The 23,903-nt window shown below is 41.6% G+C and overlaps 4 protein-coding genes across 7 annotated transcripts; 1 reads left to right on the top strand and 3 right to left on the bottom strand.

The window, feature by feature from the left end:
• Nucleotides 1-242: 242 nt before the first annotated feature.
• c1qtnf9 (C1q and TNF related 9) lies at nucleotides 243-2,393 on the bottom strand. The gene is given in 4 exon segments (XM_023416915.2): nucleotides 243-1,613; nucleotides 1,800-1,862; nucleotides 1,984-2,097; nucleotides 2,100-2,393. Coding segments are annotated over 4 exon segments (1,017 nt in total). The 5' UTR covers nucleotides 2,170-2,393; the 3' UTR covers nucleotides 243-843.
• Nucleotides 2,394-3,414: 1,021 nt separating this feature from the next.
• On the bottom strand, nucleotides 3,415-7,211 carry tagln3b (transgelin 3b). 2 transcript variants are annotated; one of them, XM_023416820.2, is made up of 5 exons: nucleotides 7,122-7,211; nucleotides 6,005-6,227; nucleotides 4,883-5,057; nucleotides 4,610-4,712; nucleotides 3,415-4,502 (listed from the first exon to the last, which is right to left on the bottom strand). In XM_023416820.2, the coding sequence occupies exons 2-5, from the start codon at nucleotides 6,182-6,184 to the stop codon at nucleotides 4,361-4,363; spliced, it is 600 nt and encodes a 199-aa protein (XP_023272588.1). In that variant the 5' UTR covers nucleotides 6,185-6,227; nucleotides 7,122-7,211; the 3' UTR covers nucleotides 3,415-4,360. The 2 variants fall into 2 exon arrangements, with proteins under 2 accessions (XP_023272588.1, XP_087032916.1); XM_087176790.1 differs by having other exon boundaries at nucleotides 6,005-7,141.
• Nucleotides 7,212-8,535: 1,324 nt separating this feature from the next.
• abhd10b (abhydrolase domain containing 10, depalmitoylase b) lies at nucleotides 8,536-13,553 on the bottom strand. The gene is made up of 5 exons (XM_023416819.2): nucleotides 13,433-13,553; nucleotides 12,801-12,987; nucleotides 10,558-10,669; nucleotides 9,428-9,565; nucleotides 8,536-9,307 (listed from the first exon to the last, which is right to left on the bottom strand). The coding sequence occupies exons 1-5, from the start codon at nucleotides 13,524-13,526 to the stop codon at nucleotides 8,966-8,968; spliced, it is 873 nt and encodes a 290-aa protein (XP_023272587.1). The 5' UTR covers nucleotides 13,527-13,553; the 3' UTR covers nucleotides 8,536-8,965.
• Nucleotides 13,554-14,744: 1,191 nt separating this feature from the next.
• ythdf3 (YTH N6-methyladenosine RNA binding protein F3) lies at nucleotides 14,745-22,502 on the top strand. Of its 3 annotated transcripts, XM_023416818.2 has the most exons (6): nucleotides 14,745-14,947; nucleotides 15,046-15,269; nucleotides 15,751-15,775; nucleotides 16,184-16,263; nucleotides 16,543-18,201; nucleotides 21,420-22,502. In XM_023416818.2, exons 2-6 carry the CDS (start codon nucleotides 15,246-15,248, stop codon nucleotides 21,441-21,443), a joined length of 1,812 nt encoding a protein of 603 aa, XP_023272586.1. In that variant the 5' UTR covers nucleotides 14,745-14,947; nucleotides 15,046-15,245; the 3' UTR covers nucleotides 21,444-22,502. The 3 variants fall into 3 exon arrangements, with proteins under 3 accessions (XP_023272586.1, XP_023272585.1, XP_087032915.1); XM_023416817.2 differs by having other exon boundaries at nucleotides 14,745-15,269; XM_087176789.1 differs by lacking the exon at nucleotides 15,751-15,775 and having other exon boundaries at nucleotides 14,745-15,269.
• Nucleotides 22,503-23,903: the final 1,401 nt, after the last annotated feature.

A 23,903-nucleotide genomic window follows, 5' to 3' on the forward strand; every position in this document is an offset into this window, starting at 1 on the left:
TTCCTGCGGCTCACCGAAGACAAAAAAAGACTCGGCCTTCCAGTTGGTGTTTTACGTCTTCCGCGTGTCATCTCGGTGTGTCAAGCCAAGACAAGTAATACCTCGGGTATTTTTTTTGTGCATGCCTGTCCCCAAATACCAGAGGAAGAAAGGGTGACTTAGAAATAGTTGCTCGTTATTGTAAGACAACAATCAAGTGAGACGAAAGCAGAGGTAAAAATAGAAAGCCAAGCCAAGCCAAGTCATCTTTGAATATATATTTCATTTACAGGCAGATACTGACATTTTGATACAATAACATGTGACTGAGAACAGTCCACCAACAGTGGTGAGGAGAAAAATCATCTTTACCTAAGTTAAACTCCAAAACAAGTGAAAGTCCTGTATTCAAAATTCTACATAAGTAAAAGCCTGGAAGTATTATCAGCAAAATGCACTTAAAGTATCAAAAAACAAAAATAATGCAGCAAAATTGCCTATGTAAAATTGCACTGATGCCTTCATGTACAAAATGCATTTTATTCCTGTGGTTTGTTAAGATAGAGCTGTTTTGAACTACTTACTTAATCTATGATGATGAATTGTACTCATATGCCTGTCGCGTTTTGCATGTAAAATCTTTATTACTTTATGTGCAGTTAAAGTAAATGTAGTGGTGTAAAACATCTACCTTTTCCCTCTGAAATATAGTGTAGAAGAAGTAGCATAAAAGGGAAATACTCAAGTAAAGTACAGATACCTGAAATTTGTGCTTCAGTATAGTCCTTGAGTAAACAGCAGTGCAATCTCTCCCTAATTTTTCAAAATCAATTTTTTTTTCTGATACCAGAAATTATAAAGTAATCAAGCTGAAAAGATTAAAAACCCAGAGAAAGTAGTGTCATCATCTTCATCAGCAAAGAGCCCATTGTACAGCTCTCCTCCAGCCACCTGCAGCCACACCTTATCACCAATCTCCAGGTGCAGCACAGCGCCACCCGCTGCCTGGTCCTCACTGCTCTGGTAGTTATCAGTGGTGTGGATGATCTTTGCCCCATTCTTCATTAGAACCACCTTCACGTTTCTGGAGAACACAGTGATGTGGTAGGTGAAATAGTAAGCTCCTGCTACAGAGCATGTGAATCTTCCTGTTTGTGGATCATAGTGATTCTGCTGGTTGTAAATAATCCTGTCAAACCGTATGGGTGCATTGGCTGCTGGGAGTTTAGTTAGTGCTGTCAGTCCCACACAGAAGGCGCTTTTCGAGATAACAAGTGCATCTCCCTTCTCGCCCCTATCACCCTTCTCTCCTCGAGTGCCCCTGTCCCCACGATAACCAATGTTGCCTTTGTGTCCTGGAACGCCAATTTCCCCCTTTGGGCCTGGCCTACCAGGTGGTCCCAAAGGTCCCTGAATGCCTCTGTCACCTCGAAGGCCAGTTTCCCCCTTTTGCCCCTCTGGTCCAGGAATCCCCAAATCACCTTTAGGCCCTTGGGGTCCACGCAGCCCAAGTTCTCCCTTATTTCCTTTCAGGCCTATCGGCCCTTGGACTCCTTGGGGCCCCATTTTCCCAGGAGGCCCCCTTTCTCCATTATCTCCCCTTTTTCCTTTGAGCCCTGCTGGGCCAACTGCACCTGTAAATGACAAGCAGACAGTAATCCCTTCTGTCCTTCTATACTGTGTAGAAGCATATACAGAGTTTAGTATACAGTATCTACATATTCCAGAAAGCCAGATAAAGGTCAATAAACTACTTTAAAGCATGTGCAAATAAATAAATGTTCTAAAAGGTTATTTTATTTTAATCTGAATGTACATACCAAGTTCCCCTTTGTCTCCCTTGTAGCCATTATTGCCTGCTGGTCCAATAGGACCCGCTGCACCTTTTCATGGAAAATTGATAAATAATATTATTATTATATATTGTGACATTGAGGCTTAAACATGTAGGAAAATGCGCACATAGTGAAGTTCTAAAGGAGATATTTTCACGTCTAAACTTACCTTGATCACCTTTTTCCCCTCTAATTCCATCTCGCCCATCTCTACCGGGTGAGCCATTGTGCCCAGGGTCCCCTGGTATTCCGGGGTATCCACAAACACAGCCTTTAGTTTGGTTTGTTCCTGTGCAACACACCGGATCGCCAACAGAAGGAGCAAAAGAGTAGTCCTAAAGGTCAGCTGCAACATTGTCTTTGATGCACCTGTCTCACAAAACTAATATCCCTCAATGCAAAAACTTTTAGACTCAAAGTTAAAGCAGGTGCATGGTTGGCCTCATAACCACATGCATACAAAAGAGCACAGTGGAACAAAAGACAACCAGGACACCAACCAAAGAAAACACAAGATGGACAAGAACTTTGGACAGGGATGACTTCAGTCCTGTCAAAGCCTTTTCATTGGTCTGACTGTGTTTTTGGCTTACTTATTGAGTCAGTTAGACATCACGTGCCACTCAGACACGTCACCGGTTTGGTTGAGGCTAATAATAAGCTCACTCAAAGTGTATGTGAGGGCCAGACATGCAGAAGGCCACATAGTTTCACATGTACTGCCTTCCTATACAGTGAATAAAAACAGGATATTAAACTTGAGCTAATGATTACATGCTGTTACTATTTCCATGGCAGGACGTCTTATTTTCAATAGAGCAATAAAAAAGATGGCATTAGGGATTCATGCCTTAGAATAATATGACCTGCTGTTTTTGTCCAAGATTCAAATGGCAGCACTTTAATGGGCTCTCTTGAGTCATGGTATGCTAATAAAAAGCTAAAATGCTAATTCATGCATGCTTTTCTCATATGTGCTCTTTGAAATGCCAACGGTCAGTAACAACTGACCCTATAAACTGGATCGCTGATATCAAATGTGACCTTTTGTGCTCCAAAGCGTAGCCCAATGTCACTAGAATGCCTTAGACAAGCATTTCTGCTCAGCCTCACCCCTCAGATGTTATTTAGATGCTAGACCCGTGAGTTGCCCATGTTCAAACCAGGCATTTTGGTCACCTTAAAAAAAACAGAGATGCACAACCATTCCTAGAAACATTCTGTGGTAGTTTTACTGTCTCGTTTTTTCTAGGCCGTCTGCAAAAGTATACAGATGTTAGATCAGCTATTAAGCAGCACATCTGGAGCAGGTGGGGATTTAATATCTTACTCAAGGTCACTCGGCAAGGCAGAGGTTTTCTGGCACACAAGCTTGAATCAGGCCTATCTGGTGGCTGAGACGTCGTTATTATGCCATACTGCTTTATTAGCTTTATTAGATTGTGTACAGTGGGGAGAGACAGGAGGGATGGGCCGCAAGGGAGGAGCTGGAACATAAAACCAAGATAAGGAAAAAAGAAACTAAAAACCAAACACACCAGCTATAGCTCCCCTCCCAGCTATCAAGATACCCAGCTTGTGTGTTACAAGGACACCAATACATGTTCACATACTTTATTTTTTCAATAATTCTTCTCACAAGCCTTCAGATATAAATATATTTAAAAATATAAACATGACAATACATAAATGTGCACATTCAAGCAATGTCTTTACCTGGCACCAAAAACAGAAACTTCACTGTCATACATGTTGGCTGCTGCACATTGATGTACTTGCTTGGACAACAAAATGGACACATCACGGACAAAGATGTAATCTAACAAATAACAAGGGCATGGCTCAGAAGGAATGAAATTCATTTATAATTTGAGGCCAATATATCAGGACCTAGTCTCTGTAGTCCCATAACCAGGCACAACGTGAGGTTGATTTGGTTACAGAGGATACTGCAACAAGTCTTCAGACAAGATAGCAGAGACATCGTCAGTCATTGAGCCATTAGGTTTAAGGCAAAATAATTACACAGTAACAGAACAAATCCTAAAACAATGACCAATGATACATTTAAATAAAAGAATACATAAATACAAATAAATAGCACTCAACATGCTGTAACAGTGTCTTACAGTATTTCCGATTTAAAATATGCAAAATATGTATAACACTGATGGCCTGTTTTGTAAGGAGATTTCAATCTTTAGTTCTCTATACGACTAAATTGATGTTGAATGACTTCGAGTTTCACATCAAGTAATCATTTGGACATGGAAAATCAGGAAACAGAGTCAATAAAGCTGAGGAGGGAATAGCACATGGCATAAGGGGAGAGGAAGAGGAAGATAGCTAGACGGAGATCTACAGCATTTGACATCATTTTTTTAGGATGCGGATTGAACACTGTCTGGGGAAAAGCAGCAATTCCAGGGAGGTTGAGGTTAACACGGAAGGTGCTACAAAGGATAGGTAGGTTTTGGGGCTACAACATTTGTGGTATTAGTAGAAAATAAGGGTCTGGAAGCAGAGGAGGTTAGGTAGTAGGTGGTCTACATGATCTGACGGTGCATACCGTAGCCCGTCATGCCGGCTTGGGAAGCCCCGCGGTTGCTGCCCATCTGCAGGCCAATCAAACTCTGTCCTTGACGCAGCTGCTCTTCGGTGAACTCTCGTCGATACCCCTGGGCTTTCCTACACACACATAAAACAATTCAAAGGTGAGGTAAAGAAAAAAGCTTCATGTTTATACAGTTGTGAAGAATATGATGGTCTTATGTTAAAGTCATCCTTCTCTTTACCTATGGAACCAGTCGTGGTCACCTCTGTAATGGCCGTCGTCCTTAGTGACGGCCACACTCCCCAGAGCCATTAGGGTCCTTTGCACTGCTGCCATGTCCTTTCCTATGGTCAGAGTAACAGGATAATTTTATTTTCCGCCTGTAGTGACAACAGCTTACCACTGCAACTGACACAAATTAATATATGCTCCCCCCGGTGACAGATGGGACAAAAAATGTGGTCATCAGATGCAAAACTGGGAGTGTCATCTTGGTTTTGTGAGAACTCTTTACCTTCCCAGAGATCGACAGTTTGAAAGATGTCAGTGGTTGTCACTCCATAAGCTTCTGAAGCCTGCAGGAACTGAGAGATCTTCTCCATTTGTTTGAAGGCCATTTGAGTCTCTGGGATCTTCTTGACGGGCTCCTTCCCCCTTGGATAAAGGCTGTTGATGAGTCTACAGAGGATCTAGGGTAAAGGAGGTCAGAAAACTGGCTTGATAAAATTTAAATGACACACTGACCAGACCATACTGACAGCCGAGGCTTCTTAAAGGGATAGGTCACCCTAAGACACTCTTAGTTGCCATGTATGGATGGAATACTTGATATTTTTGGTGTAACAGCTTTCTCTCATCTTTTCTTGTTATTTTGAGTAACTGTTGTCATGCCCTTGGGGATGCAATATGAAAATGCATTTGCAGTTATTGAAAACTGAGATGATTTGTAATTGTGTGAAGAAAGTCTAAGTCAATTTGGGATTGATAATGTAATGTCTTGTGGCTGAATAGCATCCTTCTTTGCTGAGTTAATTGCTGGTGCAGAAACCGATGCCTCCGCCTCATCTATGAAGGATTTCACTGAATGATTTTTTAACATCAGAGTCAGCTGGAATGTCAAGCAAGAACACACTGCACCACTGAGCTGGGTGCATTTTTTATAATTGGCTGTTAATTAGATCTTACAGTGCAAAGTATTTTCAGTGTAGAGACAGAGGAGTTTTCCATTTTTCCATTAAAAGCCCCCAGAGTGACTCACTTTAAAATTTTAAGTTTGCAAAGCAATGATCGCAACAGTTACCGACTTAAACTTCACTGTTTGCTGAAAATTATTTTTCAGTAAGACACAACACAGTCCTCTTCTCTACACTCAGTTTCAGATGGGAGTGATGATAATGATAATGGTCCATTATTTCACATTATAAGGGAAAATAAATGTCCCAGTACTGTAACTTAAGACTAATGTTATTTACTCAAGCCTTCAAAAATTACTGGGCACATAAATATGGTTGCATATATTAGTCTTTTTTACTTCATGGTCTCTTTAAATCTGACAGAGCTGGTAGACCTATCACACTATATCTTAAATAATTAAATCATAACTACTATTTTAAGTGCAAGTACTGCAGCCACTCACTGTCCCATCCATCAGCCACTTCTGGAAGTTCTGTTTGCCCGCCTGTGGTCTCTCCAGGTTTCCTCCACACTGTGCAACTATCCAATCCACCAACCTCTGCTCCAGGTCTGGGTCGTACTTCTGGTCGATCTTCTCCTGCACCTCCCGGCTCAGTCCATAGCTGGGCCCTCTGTTCGCCATGGCAGCACCAGCAACACTCTAGTATATGTAGTATATAGTAGCTCTAAGGAGAACACATGGTACACAGTATTATTCTGTAACAAACTGCTGAAATACTCTGAAAAACATCAGGCTCATGTTCATAGTATAGACCGACCCATTTTAGCATATTAGAGAGATTTTAGTGAATAATCCTGATTAAATGGCAACAGGATAACACAGTTATTTTTAGAGTTCAAATATTCTCTGTAAATCTGTTACATTAGAGCATGACCATAAACCACTTCAGTGTCTGAAGAAAAAGCCAAAAAGCCAGGGTTCCTTCTCTCCAACAGCACCTGTCTCCCTTCCAGCTCAGCAGTCCACCCAGGCGCATCTCTGGAGGCTGTAACGGGGAAGGGTGTGGTCCCCTGGCATCTGTCCCGAGCAGGGACCAGCCCTCTTATTGCTATGGTAACAATCAAGCCTGTTTCCGGCACGCTGCTTGCCGTGATTTCGCTATACATGGGATGATGGTTTCGGTATGACCGACAGTAGGCAGTCGTGACGCAAATTAAATAATCAAATGTATTTTAATAAAGTTTACCCTCTTACAAAACATGCATTCACAAAATGTACAACGTCTCTATATTTAGCCTGTAATCCACTTTAATTAAATTACGTCAGTCTTCTTTGCCGCATGTTGTGTTAATTTTTCATTTGATTGTCTTCGCTGCATCTCTTGTAGGACGCACTTCCCTAAGTTAAATTCAGCAAATTCAAATAAAGTCCCGCCATCTAATGTTAGTTACGACACCACATTGCTACGCATTCTGCAGCTTTTTAAAAACATGGAACATTTTTGCAAAGCAAAAGGCAACTGCGCAAAGCTCACACACTGGCTGCGACACCGCATCTGTTACATAAACATTAATATATCCAACATGTCATGCACTGAAGGAAGACTACGAGCACTTACTAAAGAGCAGAGAGCGGTTATTCGTCCGGTAACACAGCGTTAATTCCGCTGAGCTGGGCAGGGCTGAGGATGCTGAAGTGCTGAAGCATCCATGAAACGCAGCACAGGCGCGTCGAGCCAGGCTGAATCTCACTTTGTCCGGGAGGGGCGAGTCGCTCGTTTTATATGCCAGCTCCTCCAGGAGGGGTCCCGAGAGACTCTCAACACACGATGCGATCTGACACCGCTCCCGGACAGTGGTCACTGTAGTGCATGTTCAGTTTTAGGCAGCATGGACTGACCTTCAGTAAGCAAAGGCACATGATGGTGCCAAATTAATTTAGCTGCTTTCTAAACTCTTTTCTGAGAGGTGAAGTCTGTACTGTACAATATAAAAAGTCCCATCTGTACTTCATTATAACTGGTAAATTCTTGCTGAATGGCACCTAAGCAGAGAGGATTTTTGCCTATGTTGTCTTTTGGGATAGTTTTTTTAAACAGTTGCTCTCCCTCCTGACTTATTATTTGTCTGACACTACGGGTTATTGTTTGTTACAGCATCTATCTCTTGTAATGAGAGCCATTTCTCTTTGCTTATTGAATTTGAGTTTTTTTGTGGTAGATAAATGATCTGGGGAAATGCTGTTTGCTGAGTGCTGTGGCTCAATATGGAGCGCATGCTGCCTTATTTTAAGCAACTAGTCAACAAACAATTAAAATGTGGCATACTTGGAAATGATTTCCTGGTAAACAAGGCTGTGAGTTGCACAAATCTGCTTTATGTGAAAACGATAGCAAACGGAGCAACATCACCATATGCAATGCCTTTCTGTACCATCTCTTCTGCTTGCATTACAATTATGCAGCGTGCGCCCATAAATCTGTGTGATCTTAAGTTTTGATGCACAAAATGAATGACTACATAGCTCAACCATGAGTTAAAAGGTCAGAGCTGCAGTTAAGCAGACATGAGAGAGTTAAGTGGTTGGTTTTGCCCCATTGAGCATAGTGCAGCTAGTGGCCAATTACATGTTAATAATCAACAGCCCAGTGGCTCCATTCAGCAGGTCTCTCTCTGGCTAAAGGCCAACAGGTATGGGGAGTCATGTAACAGAATGTCCTGCTAGCAAAAATAAACCTTGCATGGCTGTAGCCTACAACCCTTGATGATTTTGACTCACTTTGTACAACTATGTTTCACTGTGTTGACATGCTAATTTTTTAATCATTTTTTATCTGAGTTTGACATTTTAAAAATGTACAACTTTCATAAGAAATATTTAAGAAAAGCCTCTCATACTTAACAGTACAGTAGTAAATACTACTACTGCTACTACTACATTGTATGCATGTTAACCTTGTCATAATTCATGAAGACAGTTGTGTGTCAGTTGATCATAGTGTATTAGTTGTGGTAACAGACTGAGACCTGCACTCTAGTGTGCAGAGGTTTTATTGGCCAAAAAGGGTGAAAAGTGATTAAAAAAGGCACAGGAAAACTATGCATCTAATTAAAGAGGGAGGGAAAACAGTAAGAACAGTGGCAGAGACAGCAGCAAATGGCAGACCTAACAATGGCTGACCAACATAACAGTCAACATAATAACCTGGAACACGCACAAATGCAACCTGAAGATATAAGGGAACAGCTAACAGGAGAGGTCCCTTTAAATATAGTTTGCACTGTAACGGCATGTGAAAATGACAGATGAAGTACGGGGAGGATAACGGAGATGGATAAAGGTCATATTTGGCAGAGAAACATGCCATTGTTTGGTAATTTTCTTGAGGGTTGACTTCCCAGTAAACACAGTCCATCTCTCCCTAACCCAGCAACCTCTCAAGCTCACTCTCCCATCCCTTACTCAGACCATAGTGGTCAGCTTGTCTATGAGATCGTCAATAGTGTAGACCATGAGTTTGATGTCTTCCTTCTCAGACATACGGTGCTGGCCGTGCCGCCGAAGGATGACATCCACATCAGGACTGAGGACGCGTTCTGCAACCTGCATGGAGATGTGCCAGGGGACGTCCTCATCTTTGAGCCCATGGATCAGCCGCACGGGACAAGTGATGGGGATGGGACTCTGGAGCACACAGTGATTCTCTGCCTCACGCAGAAAGTTCATGCTAAACTTGTAAACGCCCTCCTCTGAATGTTTGGTGGGCACTGTCCACTCCCCCTTTTCCTCAAACTCCTTGCGTGCCTGCAAATTCAAACATGGACAAATCGCACTTAGAAATCGTCACTCAATGAAATGCCAGCAAACTTTCAAACTAAATGACAAAAGGAACTGGATGTATATAATAATATCATATGTTCCTACCTCCAGAGGAAGAGTGTTGAATGATGTGACAATGTGATCAGCAGCAGTGGAGATGCCCACCAGTGCAGCAGTCTTCTCTGGTCTTGCAATGGCTGCCAATAGCATGAGCCAACCGCCTATACTGGAACCCACCATTATCTATAAATAAGCAAACCCCCGATAAATAAACTGTAAATCAAATGACACATTGATTAATAAAGAAATAAATGGAAAAAAAACCTTAAAAACATTCCATAAAGACACCACCAGATTCATGCAGTCTAATAGTGGAGGGCTAATAACATCACAAATATGGTAACACAGTGCCACTGTCTGGAGACATGGAGGAATACACACATTAAATACTAGGTTAAAAGGACTTTAATTCCAATTCTGAATATTGATTCTGCTGTTTGATCCAATTCTCTTATATATTGTCTTTTTTGGCAATTTATTGAGAGCAAACTGGTTTTAAATACAGGTTTTATAATGTTAATTTTATGTCAATTGATTTATCGCTATAATAATTCACTAGTGGTGTGGAACTACAATGTGAATCAAACATCAGAATTCTTATATTGTTTTTGCAAAACAAGTGTTTTTAATTTCCCTTTTCCATGAAAAAATTGTCAGAGCTAAGGCTGCCTGTGTGGCTCTGATGTGGACATAATACAGAATGGAAATATTTTAACTGGGAGAATTCATGGACGGCAACACAGACACTTTTGTACTGTGAAAGAATGCTGCACTTGACTGCAGTTTATTTAAAAACGTATTCCTGTGATTTAATGCATGTACAATGAACAAATATAACCCTGTAACTCAAGACTGAAATCCATATTTATACCTTGCCTTTTTCTCTTTTTGTCCAATCTGTTAAAATACAATTAAATGATAAAAAACTATACATTTTAAAACACCTAGACAGTGCATATTCCCTAGCGCATGATTTCAGACATTAAGTTGTGGTTCGCAGTGCACAGAAATTCATAACTGACAGTGTCAGAGCAAGATGGTTCTCAGGAACCTGATAATTTGAAACCTGTTCCAAATAGAAACCAACTCTCAATTCCCATCCCTATTGAGCAATGTTGTCGTAACTTTATTGCTTACTAACCACCAGTCACTTCCAAATGGGCATGTCACTTTACCTGTGGCCCCTCTGCTAACTCATCCAACACAAAAAGGACGTCTTTTTTCCAGGTACCAATAGTTCCTTCTGCGAACACCCCCTCTGAGGCTCCATGTCCTGTGTAGTCAAACCTGGGAAAATATAAATAGAACAGCCGATGGCCATTAGTATCAGAGGGTAAAACACAACATGACAAGGTCACAGACAAGTTTGTTTTGGTGTTTAGTTGATTTTTTTTTTGTAGAAATAATGAGTAAAATACATCAGTCACATACTGCAATCAACATGGGACTGGGCCTTTATGTTCTTAGCGCTATGGAGCCATGTTTTTGATATCCAACCACAGCAGGAATGGAGGCTTTACAGAACGATGAGAAGTCTGGAATGGTTGGAGGTATTCTTCAAATACTGAAATGATCCATTGATTTATCAGTCTGTCGTTTAACAGAAAATTAAAGCGACACAATGTTCAGGAGGAATTCTGGACCATTCTTCCTTATAGAACTGCTTCAGCTCAGACATTTTCTTAGGATAGCTGGCGTGAGCAGCTCTCTTCAGGTTATTCCACAGTATCTCTACTAGTTTAAGATCTGGCTCTGACCTGGCCACTCCACAAGATGAAGTTTCTTTTTCTGAAGTCATTCTGTAGTAGATTTACTTTGATGTTTAAGATAATTTTGCTGCTGCATCACTCAGCTTCTACTGAGCTTCAGCAGGTGGACAGCCACCCTGACATTATCCTGTAAGAGACCTTGATAAACTTAGGAATTCATTTTCCCCTTGATGACGTCGAGCTGTCGAGCCCAGAGGCAGAAGAAAAAACCCAAAATCAGGATGTTCCCTGCACCCTACTTCATGTTTCAGATGATGTTTCCATGTTGGTATTTTTCATCATACATAGTGCTGCATGTTCTTCACAAACAATTTAACATAAGTTTCATCAGTCCATAAAACATTTTCCCAGTCGCATTGTGGAGTGTCAAGTGGCTCCTTGGCAAACTTGAGGGATGCAGTGGTGTTTTTTTTTTTTTTTTATTTTTTTTTAGAAAGCAGCAGCTTCCTCTGTGTTGTTACCGAGCGTTCTGCATTGTGCTTTTGGAATCATCTTAGCTGTGCGCCCACTTCTAGGGAGAGTAGCCACAGACCTAAATCATCTTCATTTATAGACAGTTTGTCTAACTGTGGACTGATGATTATCTAAAGTCTTTTGAGATGACTTTGTAAGCCTCATGCAAGCTTTTGTAAGCTATAGGCAAATCAACAATTCTTGATCGTAAGTCTTCAGAGGATCTTATTGGTGAGGCAGAGTTCACACCAGCAGATGTTTCTTGTGAATAACTAACTCAAAATGTTTAGGTGGTTCTTTTATCTTTTTTTTTAGTTAAAGTAGCTCTAACCCACACCTCCAACATGGTTTCATGGACTGGAATACAGTTTTAAAAACTGCCATAAGCTGAGATGTTCACATACTGTTTCCAGCCCACACTGTGAATCTTTGAATGATTTGAACAATACGATGATTTGTGTGTTTTTAGTTAAAATAGATTGTATTTGTTCATAATTGTAACTTGGATGAAGATCTGACCATATTTTAAGACAAAATATATATATACATATATAAATATTTTCTTGCCACAGTATCTATTTTTATGTGGCTCCATAATGAATCAAAATCAGACAGCATATCAATTTAAGTTATTATTTATAGTAAGATACATGCCATTTTTGCTCAGTCACATTTTTTGTTGTTCATTAAAAGTAAGAAAACCTCTAAATCTAACTTAATCTTATGGTGGCAGGGTCTTTTCTGTGGCTGCCCAGTAGAAATACAACTTCTTCCTTCTATTTATTATCTAAACTAAATACACATTTTGCTTATTGTCTACTTGTGCTTGATCTCTTGTTCACTGAGCAGAACTGTAGGAGTGTAACTGTGGGTGTGTGGTGGGTGCATGCATCTTTTCCAGTTCATGTATGATATTTTTGTTCTTTGCAACCCTGTAACTCACTTTAGATCAACTGTGTTGAGTTTTATGTACAAAACAATATGAAAAGAGTTTAATATTTTCAAAAGTTGTATTTTTTGAAGATATTGCAGACATTCCTCAGCTTTAAAAAATGAAAACCCTGAAGACTTGGTCATCCAGGACCAGTATATATGAGGTAGGTCTGTCTGATCTGATCTATCAGAATGTCGTGAGGTTATGAGCATGCAATGGTCTCTATATATACCTCTGTGAGTGTTGTGTTTGGATGGCTTACCTAAGATATGAGTGCCCTAGTGACCTACAGAACTCCTCCAGTGCTTCAGCTTTCTGCCCATTCATGTTGGAGCCATATCCTGGGAGGAAGACCACACCTGGGCTCTTCCCCTTCACTCTTCTGTATGCCAACTTCGGAAGTTCTGGTCGGGAAGCATACTGAACTGTGGACTTGTGTCTTCTGTCTCCTGGTTGACACAGTGCAAAGTATAACTACTATGACAAAACACGTTATGAAGACGAGGCAGCTAAATCACACAAAAGCTTTGCTGGATACAATATCACACCACATTTTACTAGACATGGCTTCTCTTAACACAATTTGGAACACAGCACACCGGTACTTGGGAAACTGTCGGCATGTTATTGATATCGGCAAAACGTATCAATGACTTTGGTATATTTTCACAAGCTAAGTGAAGCTAATTAACGTAAAAGCGTTTCCAAATACACCGAGAGTCAAAGCAGGCGGCGCTCAAAGACAGGCGCAAACGCTGCACCGTTTACATTGCCCTAAATTTTTAAGACGACGCAGTCTGTGTGAGCCACACCCCCCCCTGAGCGTTTAAACACCCTAGTATGAAACACAGTTGCTGAGAAATGACTTGCGCCAACAGCAGAGTTTAAACAAACCTTCCAAACGCTTTGAAGACAAAGCTGCGAGCCCTCCATTACTTAAAATCTGTGAAAGTCCTCTGCGGCAGGACCTCAGCGCGACGGCTGCCATACTGTTACGCGACCACTGAGGAAGTATCGCGAGAGTAGCAGCAGTGACTCTCGTTCACTCTCAGAGCACAACTGTTATAGTCCCTTTACATTTCATTACATTGCATCTACAGTAGGCTACAGTTCTGTGGAGCAGTGGCGGAAGAAGTATTTGAACTTTAAATATTAGGACGAATATTACAGTGTAGTATCAATGTGGCGCTGATTTTACAAACAGTTGCACAATTGTGCAGTTTAATACACACAATCCACCATATTTTGTGAAATGACGACATGTTTTGTATGCAAAATCTAAATTTGCAATGTCATTAGCCACTACAGCCCCCAGACAAATGCAATGGAGTAAAAGTGTTTGTAACAGAAAATGGATAAGTAAAGTACAAATACCTAAAAGCTGTACTGTAGTGCAGTAAATGTAGCAGTTGTTGAGTTGCTTGCTCTCTGCAGTCATATCATAACATTATTAACTTTTTAAAAATATATTTTGCTTTAGTTTGTTGTTACTCGTGCTCAGATCCAAACCCAATAAATTATACTAAATTTCTGCAATTCACTAACATGTTAATCTTTTATCTATAATGGCAGCCAAAAGCTTGTTGGTGTCAAGTGTTATTATAGGCATAAGAAGCCTAGACATATTTGTCCATATAAAGTTAAAAACCTTTAATTGGACTTAGTTACTCCTCAGTATAGTCCAGCTGAAATAAGTATTGACATCCATCCTCTATTAAAATGGATTCTGTGTCTATTATATTATAGATCTGTATGATGTTATTAGATTTTTAAATCTTAGTATTAATGTGTAAGTATTTTAATATTGTGGCTGGTTAAGAGCTAATTTTATGTAAATTATAAAGTATTATTTAATTTAACCCATAATAAAGCATTATATACTATGGGTTCACCATATGTTTTAAGTAGAAATGTTTTATCCATAGTATAATATTTCCCCCTGAAATGCAGTGAAACATAAGTAGCAGGAAAATACTCAAGTGATAAATAGGTACATGTACATTTGCTTGAGTAAATGTAATTATTGACTTTCAACGACTTCCTTTGCACGTATTCTTTTTTTTCTTTTGCGTCAATTTTTATTTTGTGTTATTTTATCTACATGCAAATTCAGGCGTCCATCCAAAACCGGGTTTGGCAGGGAGTAGCTACCCCACAAGGGGCTCCACAGTGAAGAGGTGACTATTATTCTGATATCAGTTAGGGTAACAGCAGGTCAGTAAAAGGCTTAAATTACCCTGGGTAGAGAATATAGCAACGGAAAGTAGAGGGGAACTTGTTGTTTGATTGTGACTGTCATGTGAAGTGTCAGTTTGTAACATGACTCAGAGCGTCACAGGCGGAAGGTCACGGAGCAGCAGAACGGAACGGAAGCGGGAGTAAAGAGCCTATCCGCCATTGTGGAATATGGTAAGGGATATTCCAGTAAGACACTAGTCAGTTTCAGATTGACTGATAAAGACCATCTGTGGCAGGATCGTACACATCAACTGACGCCTTCTCCACAGACGCAAAGTCGCCGTTTGTAACCGTCAGAAGAAGCAGATCGTCGTCAGGTCTGACCACGGGAGGAAAACGCCGCCTTGTAACGTTAACAGAGTGATTGGACAACCCGAGAGACGAGCCAGGAAAGCGCCGAAGTGCAGAGAGAGGCAGGGGGAAGCCGTGGACAGTCTCACAAACAACGATCAGTCTCGGTTCCTGGAGGATGTCTGCGACCACAGTCGATCAGGTTCGTGTATTGACAGCTGAACGGTGCTATAAATTAGCTGTGCGGCGAAATGAAACTTTACGGACAACAGTTTGATCTGGTTTGGAACGCCAGATCAAACAGGCTAAAAAGTCTTTGATATGTGATAGCTATTAGCTGTAATGTAGGCCGACTGTATTTCCAACCAACTCCAGCTGTAGCCGGTTGCCAATGCGGCACCGTTTACTGGATGTCAGAGCGTTTGACATCCGGTCGTTAAAGCGAAGCAACCTGTAAATGTTAACATCCGGGCTGATGGCTTGAGCCCGAGGTTACTATAGTCGACTGTTACATTAATCCATATAGGATACAGCCGGCTCTGTGTGTGTGTGTGTGTGTGTATGTATATGTGTGTGTGTATGTGTGTGTGTGTGTGTGTATGTGTGTGTGTGTGCGCTTCTTGTTTCCTGTCGTGATCTGACAACAGTCTCATCTCTTTTTCCTGTGCTGCCCATTATTTCAGAGACCTAAAGGACAAGGAAATAAAGGTAAGGGTTTTAAACAGTGATTTTAAAAATGGTGCAGAAGTAGCCTACGCATTTTTAAAATGTATTTCAGTGTGGCAGTGCCGGCTGTTTTCATTTCAAACGAGCTAACGTGGTATCAGGTTAGTTGATGATAGTGCTTTGAAAATGCAGCGTATATAGGCTACAGCATGGTAGCATTGTTGACACTCCTTAATTCTGCATTTGTTGTTTTTTTTAAATGATGTTAGACCACACTGAGATCTCAAGTTTTAGATCTGACTACTTCATACCTGTGAGAAAAAAATATTATATATATATATATATATATATATATATATATATCAGCTGACGTATTGAGTTTTAACTATTTGGGAATCACATACATTTTAACTCTATGATGATTTAATCTCCTCTCTTTCCCACCCTTAGTGCAAAACGGATCAATGCATCAAAAGGATGGTGTGAATGATGATGATTTTGAGCCTTACTTAAGCGGCCAGACAAATCAGGTAACAGTATATCTTAATGTAGTCTGTTCAGAGTGAAAAATGTGTAGTTACGGTCAGTACTCCGCCTATAACCTCATACTTTCAACAAATCAGTTCCATATCAGAGGTGACAGCCATGCAACATATTGCTATTGTCATTCTAGTTTGCTTGAGATTTTCTTGTTTGTTCCTCAAGATTTCAGCTGTTTTTGTGTTGAACTCCATTTGTTGCTGGTTTCTTAATTGTACTGCCTGTGATTCTATAATGACATTAACTGGTTGTCCCTCTGCTCTATACAGAGTAACAGCTATCCACCAATGTCTGACCCCTACATGCCCAGCTACTATGCTCCATCCATTGGTTTCCCTTACTCTCTGGGAGAGGCTGCTTGGTCCACAGCAGGAGACCCTCCCATGCCCTACCTAACTACCTATGGACAGATGAGCAATGGTGAGCCGCACTACATCCCTGACGGTGTGTTCAGCCAGCCAGGTGCCCTGGGAAACACTCCTCCCTTCCTTGGCCAGCATGGCTTCAACTTCTTCCCTGGTAATGCGGACTTTTCCACTTGGGGTACCAGTGTCTCTCAGGGACAGTCCACGCAGAGCTCAGTATACAGCAACAGCTATGGGTACGCCCCCAGCTCACTGGGTCGGGCCATCACGGACGGACAAGCGGGCTTTGGAAGCGACACCCAGCTCAGTAAGGTGCCGGTACTGAACAGCATTGAGCAGGGTATGACAGGGTTAAAACTGGGTACAGACATGGTGGCAGCTGTCACCAAAACCGTGGGCTCACCCTTAGGAGGCACAGCATGTATGAGCAGCATGGCAGCCAATAGCCTCCCTCCGTCTGTCAGCTCGTCAGCACCTAAACCTGCCTCCTGGGCAGCCATTGCCAAGAAGCCCGCCAAGCCACAGCCCAAGGTCAAACCCAAAGCCAACATGGGGATGGGGGGAGTCGCCACCATTCCCCCACCTCCCATAAAGCACAATATCAACATTGGTACTTGGGACGATAAGGGCTCTCTGAATAAGCCCCCATTAGCTCAGACTATGATGCCCCCGCAGCCTCTGGTGCAGCAACCTCTCCTAGCTCAACCCCAGCCCTTACTGCAGAACCCTTTGCCCCCTCAGCCTCAGCACCAGCCCCAGCACCAACACCAGCCCTTCCAGCTCCAGTCTCTCCAGTCCCCTCAACACCCCCAGCCTCTGCCCCCTGGCCCTCCGCACCTGCACCTCCCCTCTCAACCTGGCCCCCCACAGCCCCTTCATCAGCAACAACCCCAGCAGCCCGGCCCACCTCCCAACCGCTGGGTGGCTCCCAGGAACCGGGGTGAGGGCTTTGGTCTGGGTGGGGGAGTCCCTCTCAGTGCCTCCCCTTGCTCTGGAGAAGTGCACCCCGTGCTGGAGAAACTGCGTGCCCTCAACAACTACAACCCCAAAGACTTTGACTGGAACTTGAAAAACGGACGTGTTTTCATTATCAAGAGCTATTCAGAAGATGACATCCACCGCTCAATCAAGTACTCTATCTGGTGCAGTACAGAACATGGCAACAAGCGCCTGGATGGCGCCTACCGCTCACTGGGCAACAAGGGGCCTCTGTACCTGTTGTTCAGTGTCAACGGCAGTGGGCACTTCTGTGGCGTGGCCGAGATGCGCTCACCGGTGGACTACAATGCCTATGCAGGCGTCTGGTCTCAGGACAAGTGGAAGGGCAAGTTTGAGGTGAAGTGGGTTTTCATCAAAGACGTGCCCAACAACCAGCTGCGACACATCCGGCTGGAGAACAATGACAACAAGCCAGTGACCAACTCCAGGGACACTCAGGAAGTGCCTCTGGAGAAGGCCAAACAAGTGCTTAAAATTATCGCCACTTACAAGCATACCACCTCAATCTTTGATGACTTTGCACATTATGAGAAACGTCAGGAAGAGGAGGAGGCTCTGAGGAAGGTGAGATAAACACACATTTAAACAGCCCTTTCCTCTGTAAATAGCTTGTTTGTATGCAAGAGACAGTTCCGTTTAGTCACCCTTTAATTCAAAGAGAGGCTAACTTTCACTGAGTCACTGCTAAAGGCTACAGCCAGACTGTAGTCAGCTGATCTTGTTCCACCTGCTTTTAGACAGAGATTGTAACATCCTGTTGCTGAATGAACTGTCTGCCGTAAATGGAAGTTCCCCGAGGACTGTGAGCAGATTGACATGCCACCATTACTCATAAGCAGGTTCAGGAATCCCTGATTCCTCATCAGCCATCTTGTGCTGTCGAGATTGCGATGATCTGCCCGAGTGGAGTTAGATGCATAGAGGTTTCCTGAAATAGCCCACATTCCTGGCATTCTTTCTCTCAGACAAAGGCAGATGTAGGCACTGATCTCCCTTTGAACACCAAGCCTCTCTGCTCTCCACAGGCTCCTCATGCTTTATTAGTCTTTAACAACATAAGCCCTCGGCCTGCAAACTGGCTGCAACCGTGCCTCAGAGTTGGCACAGTTTGCCTCAGATGTTGTAAAGGGTTGATTTTAAAAATATTTCCTAGCAAAACACATGATGAAAATGCGTGATTAATTACATTTGTCTGTGCACATAGTTCTGAAAAGCACACACACTGTGCAAGCCTGCACCTTCAGAGGGGAAACTAAAATATGTTGCAGTGGTAATAACAGTGGTGTACCACAAATGTTAGTCTAAGTAGTAAAAACTCTGTGGGTTGCTACTGCTGTGGAAAAACAGCAGCCAAGCAGTGGATAATATGTTATCATTGCTAGCATTCTGCTGCATCCATTCTTAGATTCACCAGTATGCTAATCTAATTACGTTTAGAAAACCCCCATGACCTGCCCCCCTCCTTTTTTTCTCCCACTCCCCCACTGCTGGTGCTCCATTGATGCTGTATTGACTCCTCGCTGCTGACCTTGTTAATATGCGCTGGGTTACTTTCTCATAAATATTTCAAGTCAATGTTTTCAGGCTTCTGAAAACAACCTGTCAGTAGAAAGCCTGTTTCATCCTGCGTCGTGCAGGCGTTGCGCTGTGCTGCTTTTGTAGCCCTGACCTCCTACATGACAGGATCGGCCCAGCTGAGGCCTCACCCTCCTTCGCCTGACAAGGTTAATTGTTCTCTATTGTTTGGGCCGTCCTTCCCGAACTTTGAGAGGTGTCAAACCAGCACAGCTACCTGCACTGTAACACCGTCCCAAAATGTTTTTTAAGATAACTTTAGATCTAAATGTTGTTGCGGGATTTTATTAGCATAACTAATTTGGCAATTAATACATAGAGGTTAGCTCCTCCCTTCCTCTGGATGTACTGTAAGAGGGAATCTCATGGCATGTTGGGGCGAATGGCAGTTTGCTGTAATGGTTATAGCTGTATCATACTAGTAAAGATGCAGTTAACTGGGTTTATTTATTTATTTATTTTTTCGCACAAGGAAGGAGTTTTATTACTTGAAAATCAGACTTAATATCAAGTTAGGATTTTAATAAAAAGAAAATTCAGTTGACTCATTTTACGAAGAAATTTCTTTTCTTTTTTTCTGTTTTCATTGAATAACTGATATGACCTGCAACCTTACTGATGTGTAAGGGAGTTTTGGGAAGGTTCCTGTCCCCTGGGCCACAGCCCTTCTGGGGACAGAGTCACACTGTGGCCCTGGGTGTCGCAGGATGTTTCCCAGACCATTGACATGGACAAACACTCCTCAGAGAGCACACGGTCCCACCTAAAAAAAAAATGGCACTTAGCCTGAAAGTTTAGCCCGTATCATCAGTCCATGAAGATCCCCGGGTTATTTTGACCTTTATGGCTTTTCCATTATGTCTTTAATGAGAAACTGACTGTTCTAACCACATTTCTCTTTGTTTGTAATACACAACACACCCTGGATTATTTGAAATTTAAGGTGTGTTGTGATTACTCATGATTTTTTGCGTATGCGTGGTGCTGGTTTTGTGTTTATCCGTAGCCAAGTGAGACTTATTACTACAAGCCGAGAGTCGTGGCTGCAGTCTCATGCCTCAAGTGTAAACATAGCTGAACGTTCTGGTTAATATATACCTGAGGCGTACTAAACTCATTTTCTCTCCATCTTTCAAACAGGGGACACTCTCTTGATAATCTCTGTCTCATTTATTTTAACAGTAAACCGAAAAAAAGCCCCCAAATATCCTTGCTTCTGTGATTGATTAGTTTTCCTGCCAGTGTAGTATAAATCACTATAACAACAACAAGAGTGACAACTTCAGACCAACCCAAAAATATGATATGTGGTTCTCATCTTGTTTTAGAGTGTTTTTCATCTGATGAGCCCTGGAAGGTTGATGAAGGTTAAATGCTTTTTTTTACTTCTTTTTTTTTCTGTAAATATCTAATCATCATTTTTATCCTTGAAGATTGTGATGTCTTTTTTTAAGTTTGGTTAAATTGTGCCCACATTGGAATACATTATTATTTAAGTCATCTACATCTATACTATCTAAGCTTCAAATGAAATCACTGAAACCAGACTCTGAAACCAGGTATGGAAACCAGTACTTTCCATAGAGAATGGGAAGTGCAGACTAACTGTCCTCAAATAGCCAGAACTGACAGAAAAACATTTATACTGAGTTTACTTTCAACGGCACATTTGTATTATTAATTCTCTTTGGTAGCTTTTGAGACACCCACTCGGCTCCTTGCACAAATAGCACAGATTAAGGAAATTGTTAAAACCAACTGAACCTTTAAGTCGAGCAGTTTTACAGAAACAGGAAAGAATCTTTTCAGGCTGTGACTGCACCGCCGCCCCCGAGTTGACTGATGCTGTCGATTTATTACCGAAGTTTGAGTTGTAATTGAATATTTTCTATGTATAATTCAAAGAACACATATGAATGTACTCAAAATAGGAGCATCCAATCGATTCTAAGTGATGAATGACATTGGCTGATGTTGTACAAATGGAGAACAACACAATAATGGCATTCATTCGATACATGTTGTCTAAGAAGTAAAATCAGTATCGATTGCTTTCATAAATGGGGTTTGATCATCTGTCAGGGAAGTATAACCACGGGAGCAGCTCCGATGTTGCTCTCTTAGCTGTTTGTGTCTCTTGTTGCTCTTGTTCTGATACCATCCACTGATCATCTCTTTCTGTTTTTTGTTTTTCTCTCTCTCGCCAGGAGCGCAATAGAAATAAACAGTAACCTTCAAGCAAGCTCTCTGCTAGAACTGCAACACTAATGACGTAGGACCTTAAATAAAATTTGCCTAACCAGGAGGAAAGGAGGAAAGGCTCTTACAATCTTTCCGCTGGAGATGACAATGTATCTGAACACTTGAACATGACAATAGATGGACTCATCTGTATCTGTTGACTGGTGCATCAAACCCCGTGTTCCTGTGTCACGAGAAAAAGAACCCACTTTGAAAACTCTGTCTTTAAAGCACTTTCAGTCCTTCTAAACAGCCTCTACCAATACCCTTAACTCTCTAACTCTGTGTTCTTCTTTGATTTTGTTTGTGAGCAACTAACTGACTAACCAGAGTAGTCAGAAGATTTCACCGGGCTTATTTGTAATTTTTTTAATGCCTCAAATGTTTGGGATATTGGTGAGCTCCATTAGCTACTGAAGAGAATTAAACAACATGTATAAATTAATCTTGTACTCGAATCTGTATTCAGCCGTCTGATCCTTCTCAGACAGAGGCTGTGGATGATTGACAGGTGGGATGAAATAATTGGGAAACAGCCACAATCATGCCAATCATAGGATGTATCCTCCCTCTACCTGTTCCCTTCCTTTCTGCATCTGTTTCCGTGTACCAAAAGATTACAATTATGCAGCACGTTGGCAAGCGCCAGCCAGTGCACATCTTTGCATCTTTGTTTTGTTTTTTTTCTTTTTCTCTCTCTATCTCTCTTTCTCTCTCTCTCTCTCTCTCTCTCTTGTGATTCTGTCATTCTGAAGTGCATTTGTCTGAGGAGAAACCTGCTGCTCTGGTACAACTAGTGGTGGCCTCCCTGGGCCCTGTGGGTGACTGTCTTTGCTCTGATGTTGATGTACTCTACCGTACCTCAGGCTCAATCAGACTGTCTGTCCTCAACAACTCTTAGCACTTTTGGGAGAACCCAGACGATCCTGTTCCTGCTCGGCTTGACCGGGATTCCCCCAAAACGGCAAGACATCAACTGCAAGGATGTGACAGTTTTCTCCTCTAGGTAACTCACTAGCTAAATAAAAATTACCCATGTTTAGCGCAAATGTTGTTTTGTGTTTTTTACTCTTAGTTTTACCTTTCCAATGTATTTCTTCATATAACAGTATCACACACACTCAGTGATAGGAAAAATATGAGCTCTTCTGCTGGAGCACAAGCAGATCCTGCCTTTTCTATTTGCTAATGTGCCTCTAAATAAACTAGTGTATATACAGTGATGGCAGCTTGGCATTTCAGTATATTACTGAAGGTGGGTGTGAAGTGTGTTGGTGCCAAGAGGGTGGGTTTGACCATAAAGTTAAAATATCAAAGGTGTACAATAAATAGAGCAGAAGATGACACCGCATCAACGTGTGTGCTATGTGGGAGGCAGCCGTGCCAGTCTAAAAGTGGGTGAGTTAACATCACAATAGAGGTGCAGGGTATAACAACCAATGCTGGAATGCAAATTCTTACCTGTAAAAGGTTGTAACAGCGAAGGACATGCAGGCAGTGGTGGAAATAACCCAGTCTATTTGAGATATTTGTACTTTAGTGTTTTAATTTATGTCACTTTATACATCCAGCCCACTACATTTCACAGGCAAATATTGTTCTTTTTACTCCACCATATTTATTTGACCGCACAGGCCAGCGGGGGACACCTTGATGGCAAAGATGCAAAAATGGTTTAAGAAACATTCAGGTAAACGTGATATGAATCACCTAGCTGCTTCAAACCTTTCACATGTCCGGGATGAACACAGAGAAAACATCCTCTATTAGGGAACATCCAGCCATTAACTTCAGGCCATTTCATGAAGCCCTGATGTCTATGTTGGCTCAAGCCATGATCCAAAATGAACCTGCCATTGCTTCTGCATTGACAGTTAACAAACAGTAATACTAGAGAACAACTTAACCTAAAGTTTTACTGCATGTTAGTCATCAAGGATTTATATTTCTTCATTCATTACTCATATTCTGACTTACAAGATATGTAAACGTTTCAGAACATACAAAACTGAAAGAGTTTTTATCTTAAAATATCATGTGATGACACAATATATGGAATTTCCCATTTTTAATTATGTCTCCATCTTTTTTTAAATGTGCTGTGATGGAGACCAAAGAGAAATTATTTTAAGTATGAGCTGTTAGTGTGGAAAGTTGACAGGTACTTGTACTCATTTTTGCCCTGAATGAGACTGTTGTCAGGATAGAAAATGCAACTGGAACTGCGTGATACTAAAACTAATGAGGCGGTTTCATTTCATCATTCAGATGCTTAGGGCAGGTGATTTCTCTACAGTATGAGAGATTTGCTGAAATATGTAAGACCTATAAAATACCAAATAATGACAAAACACATAACTGTATTACTGAATGACTATAACTGTGGGTTTGCATGGTCAGGAATGAAACTCCATTTCCAGAAAAATATATGAATGACATCACTTATTACA

This window comes from Seriola lalandi, unplaced genomic scaffold, assembly GCF_002814215.2.
Source record: "Seriola lalandi dorsalis isolate HSWRI2012SDOR001 ecotype SW California unplaced genomic scaffold, Sedor1 jcf7180002054570, whole genome shotgun sequence".
NCBI classification, from domain to species: domain Eukaryota; kingdom Metazoa; phylum Chordata; class Actinopteri; order Carangiformes; family Carangidae; genus Seriola; species Seriola lalandi.

Excerpts from the sequence above, each read along its gene's own strand:
- tagln3b (XM_023416820.2), bottom strand. The coding sequence starts at position 6,184 with ATGGCGAACAGAGGGCCCAGCTATGGACTGAGCCGGGAGGTGCAGGAG. Across the intron at positions 4,713-4,882 it reads AACTGTCGATCTCTGGGAAG|GAAAGGACATGGCAGCAGTG; the intron begins GTAAAGAGTTCT and ends CTCTGACCATAG. Across the intron at positions 4,503-4,609 it reads GACCACGACTGGTTCCATAG|GAAAGCCCAGGGGTATCGAC; the intron begins GTAAAGAGAAGG and ends ATGTGTGTGTAG.
- abhd10b (XM_023416819.2), bottom strand. The coding sequence starts at position 13,526 with ATGGCAGCCGTCGCGCTGAGGTCCTGCCGCAGAGGACTTTCACAGATT. Across the intron at positions 10,670-12,800 it reads CTAGGGCACTCATATCTTAG|GTTTGACTACACAGGACATG; the intron begins GTAAGCCATCCA and ends ATATTTTCCCAG. Across the intron at positions 9,566-10,557 it reads AGTTAGCAGAGGGGCCACAG|ATAATGGTGGGTTCCAGTAT; the intron begins GTAAAGTGACAT and ends GCTTATTTATAG.
- ythdf3 (XM_023416817.2), top strand. The coding sequence starts at position 15,246 with ATGTCTGCGACCACAGTCGATCAG. Across the intron at positions 15,270-15,750 it reads CTGCGACCACAGTCGATCAG|AGACCTAAAGGACAAGGAAA; the intron begins GTTCGTGTATTG and ends CCATTATTTCAG. Across the intron at positions 15,776-16,183 it reads TAAAGGACAAGGAAATAAAG|TGCAAAACGGATCAATGCAT; the intron begins GTAAGGGTTTTA and ends TCCCACCCTTAG.